Genomic DNA, 19,803 nt, shown 5'->3' on the forward strand with positions numbered 1-19,803 from the left:
GTCTCTCTGTCTTTGTCCCTCTCAGAAGACATCTAACTAAATAGTTCTCATTTCATCAGATCAAGTACATATCTGAAACAGGTTCAAAAATGAACTTGCAGAGAGCGAGTGATACCATCTGCACAGAGGGAAGAGAAAATGCTAACAGTAAATATCAAATTATAAATGTTCTAAAGAAGATGCTCAGTAAACACAAAAGTGAGCCAAAACCAAAAATTTATTTTTTCTAAGAACTGATTACATAACCTTACCAATATGTACACTGGCATATAGCTCTGCAAACAGATTTAATATTGAAACAATACTAAGATGTATGCACACACCACTATATCTATGTTATGCCAGTTTTTAAAATTCTATTTTATATCTCAAAACCTAGCCACTCAACCATCATTTTATTACTTGAAATGCTCATATATAAGGCATAATTTATTTTCTGATCTCTAAAAAAGTCAAAACTCCTATGTGCAAATATATAGTGCTAACATTTGAGAACAGCTTGTGAAACATTGTGCTACCATAGGAGTTTCATATAGATTAATTCACAAATTCTCACAGTAACACTGTGCTATAATATTGGGTCACTAAGGTAAGATAGCAGGATGATAGTCACGCCTGTCCTAGTCAGCCTTGGAGATGAATGAGTTCTCAGCTGCTTGTTTCTGTCACCTTGGGGCTGACAGTTTTGGGTATACCTGCTTCAATAACTGAAGTCGTGGTAGTACTCATGTTGAAGTGGCTGCTGACCTTGGATCTTATCTCTTTGAGTTTCCTTATCCTTTACATTACTAACCTTTTAGAATGTCTTTGCCAAGAGGGCACTCAACAGACTAGCAGTCTATAACCCCAATACATCTCTGCCTCCCTAGACTTGTTTCCTTGCATCCTGGCTGTCAGTTCCCTCCCTTTCTCCACCATGTACTGGGGGTGGGAATCTCTGGTGCATGCCTATAGGGTTTCCACCTGTGCTTGTAAGTGGAGGAAGAGCTGTTGGGCCTCCTAGGGTACAAGGATAACTAGGCCTGAGGCAGGGAGTAGTAGGACCACTTTGTGAAGGCTTTCTGAGACCTAGTGCTCTTGATTCCCAAACTCCAAACTACAATTGTTGACTCCCCAAAACTTAACTACTAATAGGCTACTGCTAACTCACAGTCAATTAACACATATTCTGTATTTTATAGATTATTATAGTCAAGGACTGGAACTGTAACATTTTACTCCATATGCAACTTATGGAAAGGTGATTTACTGATGAAAAGATGATTATCAGTTTTAAGTGGACACTTGTAATATCTGGGATCACAGCAATAGCGTCAGGAAAAGGCCACCAAATTCTGACAGTCAAATGACATGCACTCCAGTTAATTTAATGCAGTTATAATGAAGACCACAGCTCTATGATTATCTCTCAACTGCAAGAGACACTAATGCATGGCCTGTGGTTGAATGTGTAACTCCAAAAGAAACCTTACTTTATTATAATAGAGCCGTGTACATTTATTGTAGCAAATGATAAACTACTATCTACACATAACTGACACATTCATACATATTATTTTCTTAAGGTTGTTAGTATTTCTTAGTTATATTGTTCCTCTGCAAATTTTCTCAAATAATTAAAGAAAAAAAAAGGAAAGGAAATCTGTACACAAGCAAACCCAAATAATTCAAACAGAAGTTGTTAAAGGTCAAAGGTACTTTGAAAGAAACGAATTCACTACAGAATTATTAAAATGATCTTAAACATAGTTTAAATGTTTATCCTTGCTTTTATTTCAATCAGTTCCTTATATGGAATTCTGAAAGGGAAAATCAGAAATTGAGAAGAGTTAACACAAAGATTTATTCATATATATTAAAGATGCTTGATGTTTCAAAGTACCAAACAAAGGAAAATGTACAGATTTCTTTCTTAGCAAAGCATACAAATATACACTGGAGTGAGAATGCCTGAATTTAAATTCTAGATGTACTACTTATTCTGTAATCTCAAGCAGATTTCCAAACATCTCTAAATTCAATTTGCTAATCTATAAAACATTTACTATTAATCAACAATCCACAGACAAAAAAGCTTCTCCTTAAGTTATCAGCATTACAGGGATAGTTAAAAATAAGAAATATTTCAGAAAGACATCAAGTTTACCACAATGGTAACAAAATATGACTTTCTAATGTTTAAAAACTTCTAATCACATGTAACTGGAGAGGAAAAGTCTGAGTATAATCTTTCGAGCTTGTAGGGCTTCTAAGTCTTTAATCCAACAAACATGTATTACAAAACATTGCTATAAACATAAAATGAAGTCATGTACAATAAATGATCAAAAATACTCTGAGTATTTTTTTCATTTACTGCAGATAAGACATTACCATTAATCCACCTCCCCCCTTCTAACTCACTTATCCATCATTCTTGCCACTTTTCGAACCAGTTCTTCAAGTCTTTTTGTGACAGTTGTGCTGTCATGGCTGCCTCAAAGTTCATTACTTTTCATGATCACTTTAATTACTGCGAAGAGCCGGAAGTCACATAGTGCTAATTAAGTCCAGTAAACAGGTGGATGAGAATGCATCAGAATATTTTCACAAGCCTGCCTTTAACTGGACGGCACTTGCCGGCAACATTCACCACGTCTTTTATCAGACCTTATAAAAGATGCTCATGAAAAAGGACTTCCAGTACTGCTGCAAAAGGGGCTTTAATGATGAGGCAGGTGTTTCTGAAGCAAATGGAAAGGAATTTGAGGGGATGGTGTGAATTTTACTGAAATAATTTTTTTTAATTTAAAGGCACACAGTATTTTTTAATCATCCTCTGTATATAAATAGCGTCAAATACAGTCATGTCATTATTCAGGTCTGTCATTAGTTCTGTTATTTTCCTCAACATAGTTAAGACTAGAACCTCCCTGCACTGTCGTAGTAGTAAATCACAACTTTGCAAACACATTTTACATCTGCCTTTCTAACACTAGTTCCACGATAAAATAAAAATCCGTAGAAAAAAACACTAGTTCCACAATAACATCAGTTCCACAATAAAATACAAGTCCTTAGAAAAAAGACTTTTACTGCTAGCACTTAAATGAGCCCTATCATCAATTAGCCCATATGTCAGTAAACTATATTTAGACCTGAGAAATCATATACTAAGGAACAAAAAATACCTTCAGCACAAAAGTAGCTTTTTGTATACCCCTTTTGGTTACATTTAAAAATAACAAAGCGTCCATGGCTTTGTTAACTTTCAGGAGCAACAATAAAACATTAGCAAACAGGATGTAGCAAATCTCCCAAAAGATTACACACCAGGACCAAGTGGGATTCACCCCAGGCATGCAGGGATGGTTCAACCTATGTAAATCAATAAATATAATCTACCATACCAACAGAGCCAAAAGTAAGAATCACATGATCATTTCTATGGGTGCAGACAAAGCTTTTGATAAGGTACAACACTCATTCATGATAAGAACCTTACAGAAAATTGGGATACCCTTTACCTCAATATGATAAAGGCCATCTATGACAAACCAACAGCCAGCACCATATTAAATAATCAAAAACTGAAGAATTTTACCTTAAAATCAGGCACAAGATAAGGATGTCCCTTATCACCACTCAATTCATCATAGTACTGGAAATACTAGCCAGAGCAATTAGACAAGAGAGAAATAAAAGGAGTAGATAGGAAAAGAGGAAGTTAAATCATCATCATTTGCAGACCACATGGTAACTCTACATAGAAAACTCCCAAAACTCCATTGAAAGACTCTTAGATATAATAAGTAAATTCAGTAATGTAGCTGGATACAAAGGCAATACTCAAAAAACAATAGCATTTCTATACACTAACAACAAAATCACTGACAGAGAAATACGAGAAGTCACACCCTTCACACTAGCATCCAAAAAAATGAAACACTTAGGATTTAATCTCACAAAAGAAGTTAAAGATCTATACAGGGAAAATTATAATACCCTGAACAAAGAAACTGAAGAGAATCTCAGAAAATGGAAAGACATCCTTTGTTCATGGATAGGAAGAATATATATTGTGAAAATGGTCATTCTCCCAAAACTGTTATACAGATTCAATGAAATCCCAAAGAAAATACCATCAACATACCTCATAAATCTAGAGAAATCACTCCTACAATTCATCTGGAACCAGAAAAGACCTAAAATAGCAAAGACAATTCTAAACAGCAAAGGGAAGGCAGGAGTCATCACAATCCCTGCTTTCAAGTTATGCTACAAAGCTACTGTAATAAAATCAACATGGTACTGGAATAAAAACATCTGAAGATCAATGGAACAGATTAGAAGATACAACCACAATACAAACACACTCAATCACCTTATCTTTGATAAAGGGGCCAAACACATTCACTGGAAAAACGACAGTTTCTTTAATAAATGGTGCTGGAAAAACTCTTCATATGCCGAAAACTAAAACTAGACCATGCCTATCACCATATACTAAACTAAAATCTAAATGGATCAAAGATCTGAATATGAAAACAGAAACACTAAATCTGTGGGAAGACAAATTAGGAAAGCGTGAATAACCTATAGTGTAATATTAAAAATGATCATACTTATTCATTTTCACTCACAGAAAAATCAAAGTCCTGACATAATGAACCATTTAAAACTTTAGTAGTGCTGAAGCCACTCGTAGAATGTAAAATGTTTACTAACATACTGAACTATTACACATTAAGCCACTGTTTAAAAGTCACTATACCAGACCACACAGGTTTAAGAGTCTTTTAATAAATACATTTTAACGAGGTACATGTGGCTTCAAATTATTTGACTGTTACCATCTGTACCCCTTCTCTCTCTACATACTTCCTCTGAAACCTGTCTCATTCTACGTTTATCCTCAAGCCTGAAACACACTCTCTACTTTTTTGAGTCACTCAAAGATGACAAATCTAGTCATATTTTAAGGCTTAGCTCACACTTAACCTCCCAACAAATACTTTCTCAACCATACTCGGCCTTCTACAGAATCCATGACTTGTTCTTTAATGACACCAGGTGTATAAAGTATGATACATATGATATCTTAATAAAGTTATCTGTTGATATATCTGTTTAACAATTAATTCCCTGATAACGAAGTTCCTACATCAGTCATTCTCTTATGTCTACCAATTAGCACTGTGCCAAGTAACACAGTAAGAATAAACATAATGAATGGACGGATGCACAAATTTAATTTGACCTTAAAATGAAGATTATGGAAATGAAAACTACAACATATCCTTTTCTCAGCAATGAGACTGTTTATATATTTGAAACTATGGTGAAGAACTAAGAAATACAACTTCATTACAGATATTCACAAATAAAAAAGTCTTATAGCTTACTTAGAAAATAAAATATCCATTAGTTTGATTTTTCTAAGTTTCAACTTACAATAACAATAGGCTGCTATATGTTCAATTATATAAGCAAATATCAGTAAAAATTGTTATAAATCACAATTGCTAAAACTTATTCCACAATGTTAGAGATAACTCATTTACTAATGTGGAACAGATCTGATAGCAAGATATATGATACTGGGGCTGGGCATTTAGCTCAGCAGCATAAGTGCCTGCCTGGCAAGCACAAGGTCGTGAGTTCAATGCCTGATACAAAAAAAAAAAAAAAATATATATATATATATATATATGTATATGTATGTATATATATATATACATATATATATATATATATATGATACTGACTAGAGTTAACAATGTATCTTACTTCCATACTAATATAAAACATCATAACATTTAACACTACTATGGGTTTAGTCCTCCAAAACCTAGTTGGCTAATTTCCTAAATTCATTTAAAAGAGCCCAGAAAGAAAATTGACCTTCTGAGAGATTTAATAACCTAAAGTCATAAAAGCAACATATAGATAAAAAAATACCTGACTTCAACCTGTGCCCCTGAGATACCAGTCCTTCTTAATCTTTCATCAAATGTGTTAAATGCTCATTTGCCCAGTATTAAAACTGGGATGACATTATTTTAAATTTCAGAAAAAATATAATGCCAATATTGAAGGCAGAACAAAATTTTCATGTGACAGTAAAAGTAATTCATAACCAAATTGTGGCATAGAAAGGAATTAAAATAATGCTTTCCTTCATCTGATAGAAAAAAACAATTCTTTATTGAACAAGTGACCTAATATATCAAATAATCCAATTACTTCTAAATCAATCTGTTTTTCAACAGTTGTTTCAAACACAGAAATTAGAAAGTTTTCTAAATTAGCAAATCACTAATATATAAAAATTCTAATAAAGTTTAATTTTTATCACAGAAATGCTTACAAACAGTATTTCCAGTTATTACTGGAGTAACGATATAATTTTCAATCAAATCCACATCCTTTTCAGAGTAAAAGTTCTAATTATCACAATGAAACAAGAGATTTACACAGTGCTTGGGCCAACTGTCCCAGTAACCAGCACAGGTAGATCCTCAACTGCTGCCCTGTGTGCTTTCACTGCTCTTTGCACTCACAGTCCTCCTGACACTACCCGCCATGTTAAAAGCATCTGTCAATACAATTGAGTTATAAAGCTACAATATTGAAGGATCACCTTTTTTGCAAGGGGCCAATATTTAAAAAGGGTAGGCTGGACTGGGGAGTTAGCTAAGTGATAAGAGTACATACTTAGTATGAACAAGGCCAAATTCAATTTCCAGAACCACATACATACATACACACATATAGTGTGAAAGGCTATTTTATTAACATCATCCACAGTTATATAAAACTTCAATAACTTCAACTATACCTCATCCTGAAGCTCATCACCACTTTTAACAGAAGCAAGCATATCATATAAGGTACAGCAAAGATCTTCTATTCTTGGTGCTTCAGTCATTTCCTTTAAAGTTGCATTTAAGAACTTCTCAACTTCACACCACAAAAATGAACTATTTGGTTTTTCCATAGGTTTGAGTTCTGGAGTATAATGCTCCTGAAAATGTTCATTCAGAAACTTCTTATAATCTAGGCTTATAGTTTTCTGGGTTTCACCATTTACTGGCAGGTCATCAAAGTGTTCCAGATCATGCATGTCAAATGAAAATGCTAGATTTTTACCAAAAAATACTTTGTTACCATATTCCTTTTCTGTCATCTGGAGAAGAGCAGTAAGGTCATCTTGACTAAACTGAGAAATGATTCGATTCGTGGCATTACAAGCTGCAGTGGCAGATGATGATGGAAATGGACCAAACATCTGTTTGATAGCCTTTGTCTCCATGTGACCAACAGCATCCTTCAAGTGAAATGTCATAAAGAGAAATGCAGCACCACTTTCAATTGCTTCTCTCCCATTATCCATTCCAACTATTGAAAGATAGAAGAAAAAAATTCAAGTGACTTAAGGTTCAATTTACAGCTATAAGAAAAAAATTAAAATACATAAATACATATACATTAACTAGTATATACACATATGCATATCATGTATGTTAGTTAAACCCAACAGCCAAAATATATCAAGGAAAATAATCCATTTATGAGCAAAAATAACCATTCTTAAATTCCCCGGTATTTTAGGTAAATAAACTATCACCAGTAATTATTCTACATGGAAGCACATCACCTACCTAAAAACAATTACTTCTTTCTCTATAAAGACAGACAGACAGACAGACATTAACTAAGATTTTTTAAAACCAAATTTTAAACACTGATTTGACAAGCCACTGAAACAAACAGAATGTAAAAATATCTAAATTAGATTTTTGGAGTTGAAAAGAAATCTCCACTATTAATAATTTTCTTTCTGATTTGTACCATTAATCTAGATAACATGAAATAAATGTACTACAGATTTACATTCAAAAGCATTTAATGTCATCAAGGTTTATATGTATAAAAAAGTTTAAAATATGCATCCATAAGATATAAAAGTAAGCTGCTGCTTATAACTGACAGGAAAGAAATTCCTTATTAAAGTAGGAAAAGGTAAAGTATTAGGCACTGATTTCTTCAAAGTATTAAATTCTTATATCCAATTTTCTCAAAAGAACCTTTTGTGACACAGATTTCAGAAATTGTTCTTACAGCAGAAAAAAAAAGAGAATTAAATCTTCAAGAGGTTCTAAAGTCAATTAATCTACCTAATATAATAAGCAATACTATAAAGTAAAGAATATATATAACACCACTATCTTATTGAAAAGCTTGGATCTGAGATCATTACACACAAATCTTGAACAGCTTATTAGGCTGGGTCCAATTTCCCACATAGCCAGGAACTGACCTCATCATTTTTTTATCAGCCATACTGGCAATCACAAATTTCTATGGGAGCCAAAAATGATTTCTTAACATTCAGACATGGTAAGATCCTGCTCAACATGCTGGCAACTGTACTCTTAGCTACTTTGGAGAACAAGGCAACATTTAACAGGGTAACTTGAGCCCTAAAGTTGGAGGTCAGACCAGATAACGTAGACAAGATTTGAAAAGCTATAATTACAAAAGAAAAAGGCCCTATTCTATGCCTATTTCTGTATCTGTATACTTCCCATGGCCTCTGATTATTTCAATCCTGTTTCAGACTCTTAGCTCTCAGCTGCCTCTAGCAAGGAAGAATACAATGTTGTCCTTATTTTTGTATTCCCTCACTGTACCTATCTTCAAACGTTTGGGTTCAATAGACTAGTTTTGATTTTTAACTAAATCTCAGTGATACCAGAACACTATTTTTACACTAAATTTATCTACACAATAACACATGTGTAGAAGTCAAAAGTTTATATATGGAGACAACTTTTTAATTCTCAATTTCAACTACAAAGTCAAATTTTAATTATAAATGACAAATACTGTCATACAACTATTCTTTTTAGTATTTAGAAAAACACCTGACAAAAAATCTATAGAATATACAATGCTTTTAAATTAACTTAACTGCCCCTGTATAGATTTTATTTATTCATTATGTATATTTTACTTATGCTTAGAAATTTATATTCTAGATAATTCAGGGACTGTGGAAATTCTATAAATAACATGATTTGTATTAATGATACTGAATTCTAAGCAAAACTGGAGTTCACATTTATAAACTTAATAGGTAACATATGTATGATTTTATAAAGATGGAATTCCGATGTTATAAACTGGAATTTCTTTGTAATAGAATTTACTAAAATCTTTCACATTAACTTCCTGCATTCCCGCCTAACAATTTATCTGCATTACACAGATGCTGAAAATTTAGGTGAGATCAATCATTTAAAAAGATTTACAGCAGCCTTCAAGTTTCCAAAAAAAAAAAAAGTTTTTCCTTCAAATTCCTAAAAAGATTTATACTAATTCTTAATTACTAAATTTTAAAAATAAATTTCCTAAGGAAATAAATGGAGAAAAGACAGGTAAAGAAATAAGACTACTGAAGCATTTTAGACTTCAAACAATGAAAGCTTGAAATAAAAGGACATGTAAGAGTAGCTTAAAAAAGGAAACAACAAGATTTCTGACTACAAAAAGAAAAAAGGTAAAAATCTAGGATTTGTTATTATTTCTCTTTCAGAATTTGGATCTAGGCTTACATTAGCCACATATCAACCATGAGAATCACTGTTTTTTCACTTACAAAATGAAAGAATTAGGTAACAAGTTACCTAATGTTTCCTCCAATTTAATATATCTATTACTCTAAGCAATATTCTGTACATGGCCCTAAATTATTGTCTTGTACTACATTATATGCAAATGAAATACAATTATTCTCTTCTTTATTCTCCTATTCTACCTTTTTAATATACTTACACTAAAAATAATCTGTGCTAAAAAAGGAAATATAAGAAAAGTCATCAACATATTTTCACTATGACGCTCACCTCTTCAAAACTTCAGGTTTTAATGAAATTTCTAATGTCAGCAAAATTTTCACTCTTGGTAGCTAACAAGTGATTTACTAAATCTGCAATATTTCAACTTAAGCACAATGTTAAAAAGTAGACATAACAGAGCTTTTGCTTAAATCTAATATCAAGATGTTATGTGTCTTAGAAATATTAAGATACTTCATCTCAATATCTTAAATACATTAGTTGATTGTTCATCCTGTCTGAATCAGTTGTTGCAGCAACAAGTTTACATTTAATGACTCCTGTTTTGAAAACTATTTATTGACTTATAAATAGATATATTTGAGGAAACAGTTTAAATGGTAGTTTATATTCTTAAATCTTATTTTATATGTAATTCATAGAAAGAAAAAATTTAGTCATGGTACTGCGTAAGTTCAACATGCCAATACTGTTTCTAAGTATTTTATGGCATTTTTATTATGAAATAAAGAACAGAAAGGACACTATACAGTTTCTACATAGTACATTTAGTGTACTGTTGGTGTACATGATGTTGGTGACTCAAAATTTTACAAATGAAAACAAAGATCACAAAAGTGAAAATCAAATAAAAAGGGCCAAAGATTATACATTTTCACTATTGCTGAATCAAAATAATTCCTATATTCTTAAAATATAAAAGTATGAATCTCTGTCAAATGCTACCACAAATCTTACTGACGTGTACTCCATTTCATTTAGGTTTAAGTAAACTGAAGTTCTTGAACTTCTGAAAATCATCTAATGCAAAAACATGCACTTTTACTTGGTACTTTCACAATATAAAACAATGAAAACACTTATTATAAATTACAGACCAACAATACATAATGAAATGCCATAAAAAATCAATATTTTTTAAAAACATAAAGATTAGAGAGTATAAGCAAATCTTTAAATCTATGGGATACAACAGAAACACCAACCAATGCTGGTGTATAGAACAAAATTACCAAACAATATTAAAAAGTAAGAATCTATTTTCCCTCTATGAAGAAATCATGAAAAAACATTTCATTTGTCAAATGAATCTTCATTGAGACCCTAAAATAGGCAAGGCATTATTCTAAGCACTGACAATACAGTATTAACAAGAATACATCCTATTATCATGAAACATATCCTAGTAGCACTGCAAAAAGTGGCAAAATATTATGTAATAATAAATGTTACAGAGAAAATGTACTCCAAGACTTTACAATAAAAACCAACTGGATGAGTACTTGAGATTGGATGGTCAATGAAGGCTTTATTAAGAACATGTGTGGCACAGTCCCCGCAACAAGCAGTGTGGCAGATCTGAGGACGTGAATAAAGCACCACATAGATGAGGCGAGGAGAGTATGAGACCAGAAAGGAGACCACTTACATACAGCCAGAAAATGAGTCTGGACTCTATAGGTACAAATTTGCTGTATTTAAAAAATTTAGAGCTACAGAAGTTTTAAATATGCTTTTTAGTCACAGAAAATTGGGAATAACATGATAAACTGGAATGTACAGCTATTTTTACCAGAAAATCATTTGTTTGGTTTCACTGAGTTTTGCTTGTAACTTTCAGGTGGTAACTTACATTCACTATTGAATGCTTCATTCAAATATAATTATATATATTGGAAACGTTAGATATGGGTTGAGAGCCTGAGCAATCGAAGTACAAACTAACGTACACCATTGACTATACTAGGTGGTCATTTATACTAAGAGACTGAGCTACAGGACTTTTAAGGTCCATTGGGACTAGATTAAAGTTTTAATGTATCTAATATTCATTTCAAACAAAACAATGGACTTCCCACTCTAAATTTCTACAAATTCCTCTAGCTGTATTATAATTAGTAACTTCTGCCCACCACTTCAACCTAAATTCTTGACTAAGGTTTTTGTAACTGTCAACACTTGCCAGGAAATTTTACACTTTTACTATGTTATAGTCATAAGCAATCTATTTTTAAGCCTTATAGATTGTTTTTAAAAATACCTATTTGTTTTGCAGCTTGTAATATATTTTTTAAATCTGTATCTATAATTTGCATTTTACTCTTCTCCAAGTTTTCTTTCAAAAATGTCACTATCTTCTTCCATGTCAGTCCCAAATCTGAAACTTGTTCTTGAAGTTTGGATCGCTTCAGCTGAAACAGATACCACAATAAAAAGAAATACTAATTAAAAGTTTTTCTCAAATCCACTACTTATCACATATACAAAATACAACTTGGCACTACCAACAAAAATTCACAGTTTTAACTACTTATACCCAAACTGACTTCTTAGATGGACTTTCATTTAAACGTGATTTCACAAAATCTCTTTTGTCTGGTATGTTTCAATGAAAGTTTTTAAAACAATTTTAATTATAATGTACATTGAGAAATTATAATGTACTATTTTCATACAGTAAAATAAAAAGTTCAATATCCACAAGATAATAATTACCAATGTAGCACATCAGTACCTCCACTCAGTTTTATGCTACATTTTTAACGTATCATAATGTATATAAATACAAGCTTTATGGCATTCTTTTTGATGAAAAGTATTCAAAGAAACTCAGGTTTCTAGGATAAATTCAACAATTTCAAGTCAAATTATTGTTATTACTGTTTTCCAAATCTCAGACCACCTTAGCCAAACAGGAGATTCATATCTGTATATACTCTTTTTTGAGACTGCCAGCTTTTTACTCTTAAGAACTGTCTACAGAAAGCAATAAAAATTTTATGACATATCACTGGCTTTGATGCATGGATAAAAGACATGAGATGCACTCTAATCAAATGAAAAACTGTTGAGTCAGGTAGAAAACTGTAATTTTACTCTAGGTTGTATGGATCACATTCATAATTCATTAGTTCTTGCTTCAACATTAAAATTTAAAATGGGACTGGCCTATTTGGGTCTAGGGGGAAAAGAATGGGCACAGATAAAATAGTCTGGCCACAAAATGAACTAAGTTGTTACAATGGGGTCAAATAGTGATTTCATGTTACTTTTATCTTTAGTTTTGTATATATTAAACATTTTTAAGATAAAAAATTACATCAATCGCCAGGGGTATAGCTCAATGGCACAAGTGCCTACCTGACCACCACAAAGTCTTAAGTTTGATTCTTTATACCAAAACAAAACAACTAAAAAGAAATTTATTATACAGGTCACTTTCCTTTTAGGAGACATACAGGGCATTTAAAAAGCCTACAAAAAGAAATAAAATGACATGGGAGAAGCATTAGCCCTTATATACTTCTAAATTTTGAAATGTGTCATATTATTAATTCACAATAACTTGCAAAGGCCTTTAGAAGGTAAAAAAAATAATCCAAGTGTGTGGAAGATGAAGAGTTACTCTGAGGCTCTGGCCCTCTTGTGACCTGCAATAAACAATAGCCCCGGTATGCAGGACAGAGACGGGGCGGGAAGGCCCACCCCCAGTGTGGGAACAGGTTCCCCCCTCTAACTCATACTGTGTGACTTGGCTTTGTTTGCAGAGTCATGGGGAGGTGGCCGATCTTCAGGTGGCTAGAAAGAACAAACATAATTAAGAGCACTCTTGAGCTAACTGGAGTGCATTCTTGGGCTAATTGGATTCCTCCTGGGTTAGTGTGGTTAGAAGAACTGTTTTTGCTTGTTTAACTTAGAGAGTAGAGATAAGCGTTGTAGTTGGTCACAAATCTTGTTACAAAGAATGCTTTCTCAAGATAATTGCCTGGGCTCTGTTTTACTATATAGGAGCCCTAAAATAAAGACTTAGTGTGCAGTTACAATTGCTGTTTCTCTCTGCTGCTTCTTTTCTGCGCGCTGCACCCCCCCCCGTGTCCCGACTTGGTGTGTGAGCCTCTTCCCAGGATCCAGAGTACACTAGACACTCATGACACAAGTGTATGATATCAAAATTAACTGTACAGAATTTATCCTTTTTTACATTGTTCTGAAAGATATAAAACAGCTGCTATTGCAAAGAAGGTTAACAATTTTCTGTTTAACAAAATTCTGTGTCTTTACAATATAGGGGAAAAATGTCTGTCTAAAGAATGTAGCACATCTGTTCTTTTTAGAATCAAACAAGTGAAGTTACTAAGTGTAAAATGGCATAAAAGCAATAAACTTTCAAACTACCAGATAAGGGTATTATTATACTGCAATAGAGTCATGCAAGCAAGGAGTTAGCAATTAAAATAACTCGTTTTATATCATTTTCTTCTTGGTCTCAAAACAAGGTAAAGCCTCGGTTTTAGGTACATAAAATTTAATAAAACGATGCCAAATATTTCCCACAATCTATGTCTATAATAGTTTTCATGTAAAACATTTACCTTTAAGTCAGCCACTTCTTCATTATAATTCTCTTGCTTAGTGACATTTGAAAAGGAGCGCAAGGCTCCTGTGAGACGAGGTAAAGCCATGTATTAGTCAATCCGTGATCCATACAATGAGAAGCCTGAAATAAAACAAGACGGTATTTATCTGCTCAGGGATGGGTGAGGTAGCCCAATCTAACAAACTGATCTGTATAAACAAACACATTCTTACACACACAAACACATATACACACACAACAGAAAAAAGTAAAATAACTATCATTAATTAAAAATTGTTAAAAACTTGCCTGATACATTTCAACTCATGAAATTTGCGTGCTTTTGATAATACACTGCATACAGTTGGAGAAAGAAAAGAGAACAGGCAAAATAAAATCACTACTTTCTACATACTACTATAATATTCTTTCAAAATGAGTTTTATATAATCTGGAAGTCTCCAATATTGGTATAGCCAATACTATTAAGAGATGAACAAACTTGCCAATTTTGTTTTACACTTACAGATTTCACTTACAGATTTCAAATTACACAACTTTCCAGTGGTTCCCTCTCCTTGGAATGCTCTACCCATCAAGTTCACACAATCAACTTCTTAACAAGCAGCTCTTGGATTAAAAGATACATCCTGTAATAGGGTCTTCCCAATCATCTAATTTACAACAGTGCAGCTATATAGTCTACCAAAAACAATTTTAATTATGTCTGCAGCGCTAGCAAATACTTGAAATTTTCTCATTTGATTATTTATATGCTGTCTCACCCACCAAATGCAAGTTAATAACAACAAAACTTTCAGATCAGTGCAGGAAAAACCCAGCATTCTGCAACCAGCTCCACTGGAGGAACCAAGGTATCTGCCCTTTCCACCACACTGTAGGCTCAGCAACCAGCATAAAAATAAGCCAGGACTCTGTATTCAGCCCTTTTCTCTCTCTCCCTCTGTTCCTCTCTCCCTCCCTCTCTCCCTTCCCCTCCCCCCTCTCTCTTTCTTTTTAATCGTCCTCATTTTTATTCCATCTTTTCTTTTCTTTTTTTCCCTTTTCTAAACAGCTGTAAAAACTAATTCCATCCTCAAACCCAGAAACCAAGTTTTGTTAATCCCTCGAACACACTCCTTCGTTTTTTTTTCTAGCCCCTTCTCCAGTTTCTCAAACCACGCGTGATGACTCGTTCTCCTCAGTCTTGTTTCTACTTCCTTCCCAGTTATCTTCATTTTATACACTATTTTCCCTAAATTTTCCCACCTCTGGGTAAAATCACGCTACCAAGGGAAAACGTTTTCAATACAAACTCCTAATTTAAAATTGATTCCGTTTTGCAACTATAGACTTTGATCCTATTTTCTAAAGTACAAAACCAGTAATTACCAAAGTTCATCAGTTTCTGAACTGTGCTTCATGTTACTGTTATTGACAATTTTACTACTTTAGCTAGGATGTCACAGTTGTAATCACTTGTTCCCCCTTCTATTACAGTACTGGAAAGCACTGGGCTAATAACCTCACTATAGTACTAAACCAAAGCACTGGGGACCGATCCAAACAGACACCAGTATTATATGCTTACTTAATTGAGAAGGTAGGATCTTGGGGACAGACACAAATCAAGATTTCCTGTGAAGAAGACACACCTAAAGAACAGATTTTTCCTAGAGAGGTATTGCTACTAGTGATATAGTTACCTAGTACAAAAACTCACCAGAGCATTACGGAAAACAAAAATAAATTTTTGAAATAAAAAGTTACAAGACAAAAAAGCAAAATGCAATCACAGATCTCCAGCCTACTCACAAGTCTATAAAAGAAATTGGAAGACACACAACCAAACTAAAGGAATAAATTCACAAGGCTACAGAGGATATTAGATAAAAAATAAACTCTCAGGTTTAAAAAAAATGTCTAGAGTAGAGACAGATGAATAAATAAATAATGATGACAGGAAGAAGATGGAATCTGTGAATGACCAATATAGGAAAGAAATAGAATACATGAAATAGATGCAAACAGATATCCAGAAAATAAAAAATTCCATTGGAAGCTGGCAAACCACTTGAACAAAATTGAAGACAGGATTGTGGCTAGCAATGATAAAAGAAAAAATATCTTGAAAATAACAAAAGTGCAGGAAGAATTCAACAGCAACAGGATGATACAAAGAAAAACAATATAAGAGTAAATGGAACCAACAGCAGGAAAATAGCATGTAACATGAAAAAAAAAACCCGTATGTATCAGCTATAACCATTAATGGCACCAATTCACCAATCAAAAGAGACTGGTAGAATGGATCAAGAAACAAAATCAAACAGTATGCTGGATACAAGAAATATATTTAACTGAAAAATAAATTCAAAGACTAAAAGTCAAAGGATAGAAAGCAATGCTCCATGAAATAAGAACCCAGAAAAAAGCCAGGAGAGTTTATTCACATTTGCAGATAACAAAAACTTCAAATCAAGGAAGATCAAAAGATATAAGAAGGTCACTACATACTTTAAATTAGAGGGAAATTCAAGAGGAATAGATATCATAAATATATATACACCAAATACATGAGCACCCAACTATAAAAGGCAAATTTTAATAGACCTGAAAAAGCAAATAAGAACACAATTATAATGAATAACCTTAATACCCCATTGTCACAAAGAGATAGATCAACTAGACAGAAAATCAGCTAAGAAATAAAAGAACTGAAACAAATCTGTGAACAATGGATTTAGATGTTTTTAGTGTGTTCAACTCAACAACATCAAAATAGACATTGATCTCAGCTATACACAGGAAGTTCTTTGAAATAGACCATATACTAACTAATAGAACATGCTTAAGTAAATGGAAAAGAACTGAAATTATCCCATATATATAAACTGACCATAGTGCAACGAAACTAGAAATTAATAACAAACCAAAAAAACTCCATGAACATACGGAAATCAAATAACACTTTTCTGAACAAGCAATGGGTCTCAGATGAAATTAAAGAAGAAATTAAACAATATAATCAAAGGACAACTTACCAGAACCTGCGATACGCAATGAAAGCAGTCCTAAGAGGGAAATTGATAGCCGTAAATTCTTGCATCAGGAAAACAGAATGATCACAAACAACCTAACGCTGCAACTCAAGCATCTAGAAAAAGAAGAGTAAGTGAAGCTCAAAGCCCCTACAAGGAGGAAGTCAGAAAAATCAGAGTAGAAATTAATACAGTTGAGACTAAGAAAACAGTACAAGGAAATAATCAAAGAGCTGGTTCTTTGAAAGAGTAAATAAAATTGATAAACCCATAGCCAACCTTGTCAAAAAAGGGAAAGAAAAAATTCAAATTCATGCAATAATGAATGAAAAGGGTGAAATCACTGTAGATCCGGTGAAAATTTCAGATCATGAATACTTACTTTGAAAATCTTTACTTGCATAAGATGGAAAATATGGAAGAAAAGGAGATTCCTAAAACTATATGAATTATCAGAGCTGAATCAAGAAAATTCAATGAAAATTCTGAATAACCAGTATCAGTTAATGAAACTGAAAATTAAATAATTTCAGCTCCTTTCCATTTATTAACCAAAAAATGCTTAGGTCATGATGGATTCACAGCTGACTTCTACAAAAAAATCTGGAGATTTAATGCCAATCCCATTTCACAAATCCTTGAATAAAACTGAAAGTGAAGTAATTCTCCTTAACTCATTTCTCAAGGCACGTATTATCTTGATACCAAAGCCAGAGAAAGCAACCAAAAAACAGAACTACAGGTCAATCTCCCTAATGAATATAGGTGCAAAATCCTCAATAAAATATTGGAAAACAAAATACAGCAAATTATCAAGATTATATACCATGACCAAGTGGGATTCATTCCAGGAATGCAGGGATTGTTCCACATAAACAAATCAATAAACGTAACACACGACATTAACAAAGTGAAAGACAAAAATCACAGAATCACCTCAATAGACACAGAAACAGTTTCTAGTAAGGTTAAACATTCATTCATGATAAGAAAAAAAACCTACAGAAAACTGAAATAGATGGTCTTTACCTAAATCTGATAAAAGCCATCTATGACAAACCACCAGCCAGCATCATACTAGACAAAAACTGAATACTTTCTCTCTAAAATCAGGTACAAGACAAAGTTGTCCACTATCACCACTCGTATTCAATACAATTCTGGAAACACTAGCCAGAGCAATTAGACAAGAGAGAGAAAAAAAAAAGGAATAAGGGTAGGAAAATTTTAAACTATCATTATTTACAGATTACATGACAGTCTAATAGAAGACCCCAAAAACTTCACCAAAAGACTTCTAAAATTAATAATCCAATTCAGTAGTGTAGCTGGATACAAAGTCAGAACTCGAAAGTCAACAGCATTCCCATACACAAACAACAAACTCCTAGGAGAAATTAGGGAAACCACACCCTTTATAATAGCAACCAAAGAAGTGAAATACTTAGGAACCAATCTAAAAAAAGAACTAAAAGAGCTATACAATGAACATTACGGTACTCTGAAAAGGAAATTAAAGAGGCTAACAGAAAATGGAAAGATAGCTCTTGCTCATGGACATAAGGAACCAATATTGTTAAAATGATCATACTGCTGAAACTGTTACACAGGGGCTGGGGATTAAGCTCAGCAGCACAAGCATCTGCCTGGCAAGCACAAGGTCATGAGTTTGATCCCTGGTACCCCCACCCCCAAAGAAACATTTTTTTAAAAACTGTTACACAGATTTAATGCAATATTGATCAAAATACCATTAGCATACCTCACAGATCTAGAGAAAGCATTCTTAAAATTCATTTGGAAACAGAAAAGACCTAGAATAATAGCAAACACAATCCTGGGCAACAAAGAAGGCAGGCAGCATCAGAGTACCTAACTTGAAATTATAGTACAAAGCTACTGTGATAAAATCACCATGGTACTGCTGAAAAAGCAAACCTGAAGATCAACAGATCAGATCAGAAAAAAGACACAACTCCAAACACACTCAGCCGCCTTTTGACAAACAGGTCAAACGTGTTCACTGGAAGAAAGCCTCTTTAATAAATGCTGCTGGAAACACCAGCTTTATAGATATGAAAGACTAAATCTAGACCCATGTCTATCACCATGCACTAAGCTAAAGTCAAAATGGATCAAAGATCTAAATATTAAAACAGAAACACTAGTAAGAAGTCTCAAAGACATAGGGATAAGCGGAGTTCAACATTAAAGGTCATTTGAGAAACACATATTAAAACAACACTGAGATCCTATCTCACTCCAGAAAGAATGACTATCATAAACAAAACAACCAGTAACAAATGCTGGAGGAGCTGTGGGAAAAAGAATGCTTCTCCACTGTTGGTGGGAGTGTCGACAGAAACAACCACTGTGGAAAAACAGTGAGGAGATGCCTCAAAAAACTAGGATTGGAGGTCCCATTCAACTCTGCCATCCGATTTTGGATATTTTCCCCAAAGAAAATAAAAACATCATACCATGTTCCTGTGTTTATTAATAGCACAATCTGTAATAGCTAAATCTTGTAAATAATCTGAATGTCCATCATCTGAGGAATGGA

The 19,803-nt window shown here is 33.2% G+C and overlaps 1 protein-coding gene across 6 annotated transcripts in view; it reads right to left on the minus strand.

Annotated features, from left to right (window-relative positions):
* Ascc3 (activating signal cointegrator 1 complex subunit 3) overlaps nucleotides 1–19,803 on the minus strand; it is a 315,181-nt gene that overhangs the window by 280,749 nt on the left and 14,629 nt on the right. For 4 of the 6 annotated variants that reach the window (XM_063253931.1, XM_063253927.1, XM_063253928.1 and 1 more), the window contains 3 exons: nucleotides 14,216–14,340; nucleotides 11,884–12,034; nucleotides 6,821–7,380 (listed from right to left, as the gene is read on the minus strand). In XM_063253931.1, coding sequence (XP_063110001.1) covers nucleotides 6,821–7,380; nucleotides 11,884–12,034; nucleotides 14,216–14,305 — 801 coding nt within the window. In that variant the 5' untranslated portion in view covers nucleotides 14,306–14,340. Of the gene's footprint in view, nucleotides 1–6,820; nucleotides 7,381–11,883; nucleotides 12,035–14,215; nucleotides 14,341–17,243; nucleotides 17,265–19,803 lie in introns of those variants that run through there. The other 2 variants (XM_063253929.1, XM_063253932.1) reach the window with 2 other exon arrangements.

Source organism: Cavia porcellus, unplaced genomic scaffold (assembly GCF_034190915.1).
Source record: "Cavia porcellus strain 051 isolate PalLab524CR breed Dunkin Hartley unplaced genomic scaffold, mCavPor4.1 scaffold_7, whole genome shotgun sequence".
In the NCBI taxonomy this organism is placed as follows: Eukaryota; Metazoa; Chordata; class Mammalia; order Rodentia; family Caviidae; genus Cavia; species Cavia porcellus.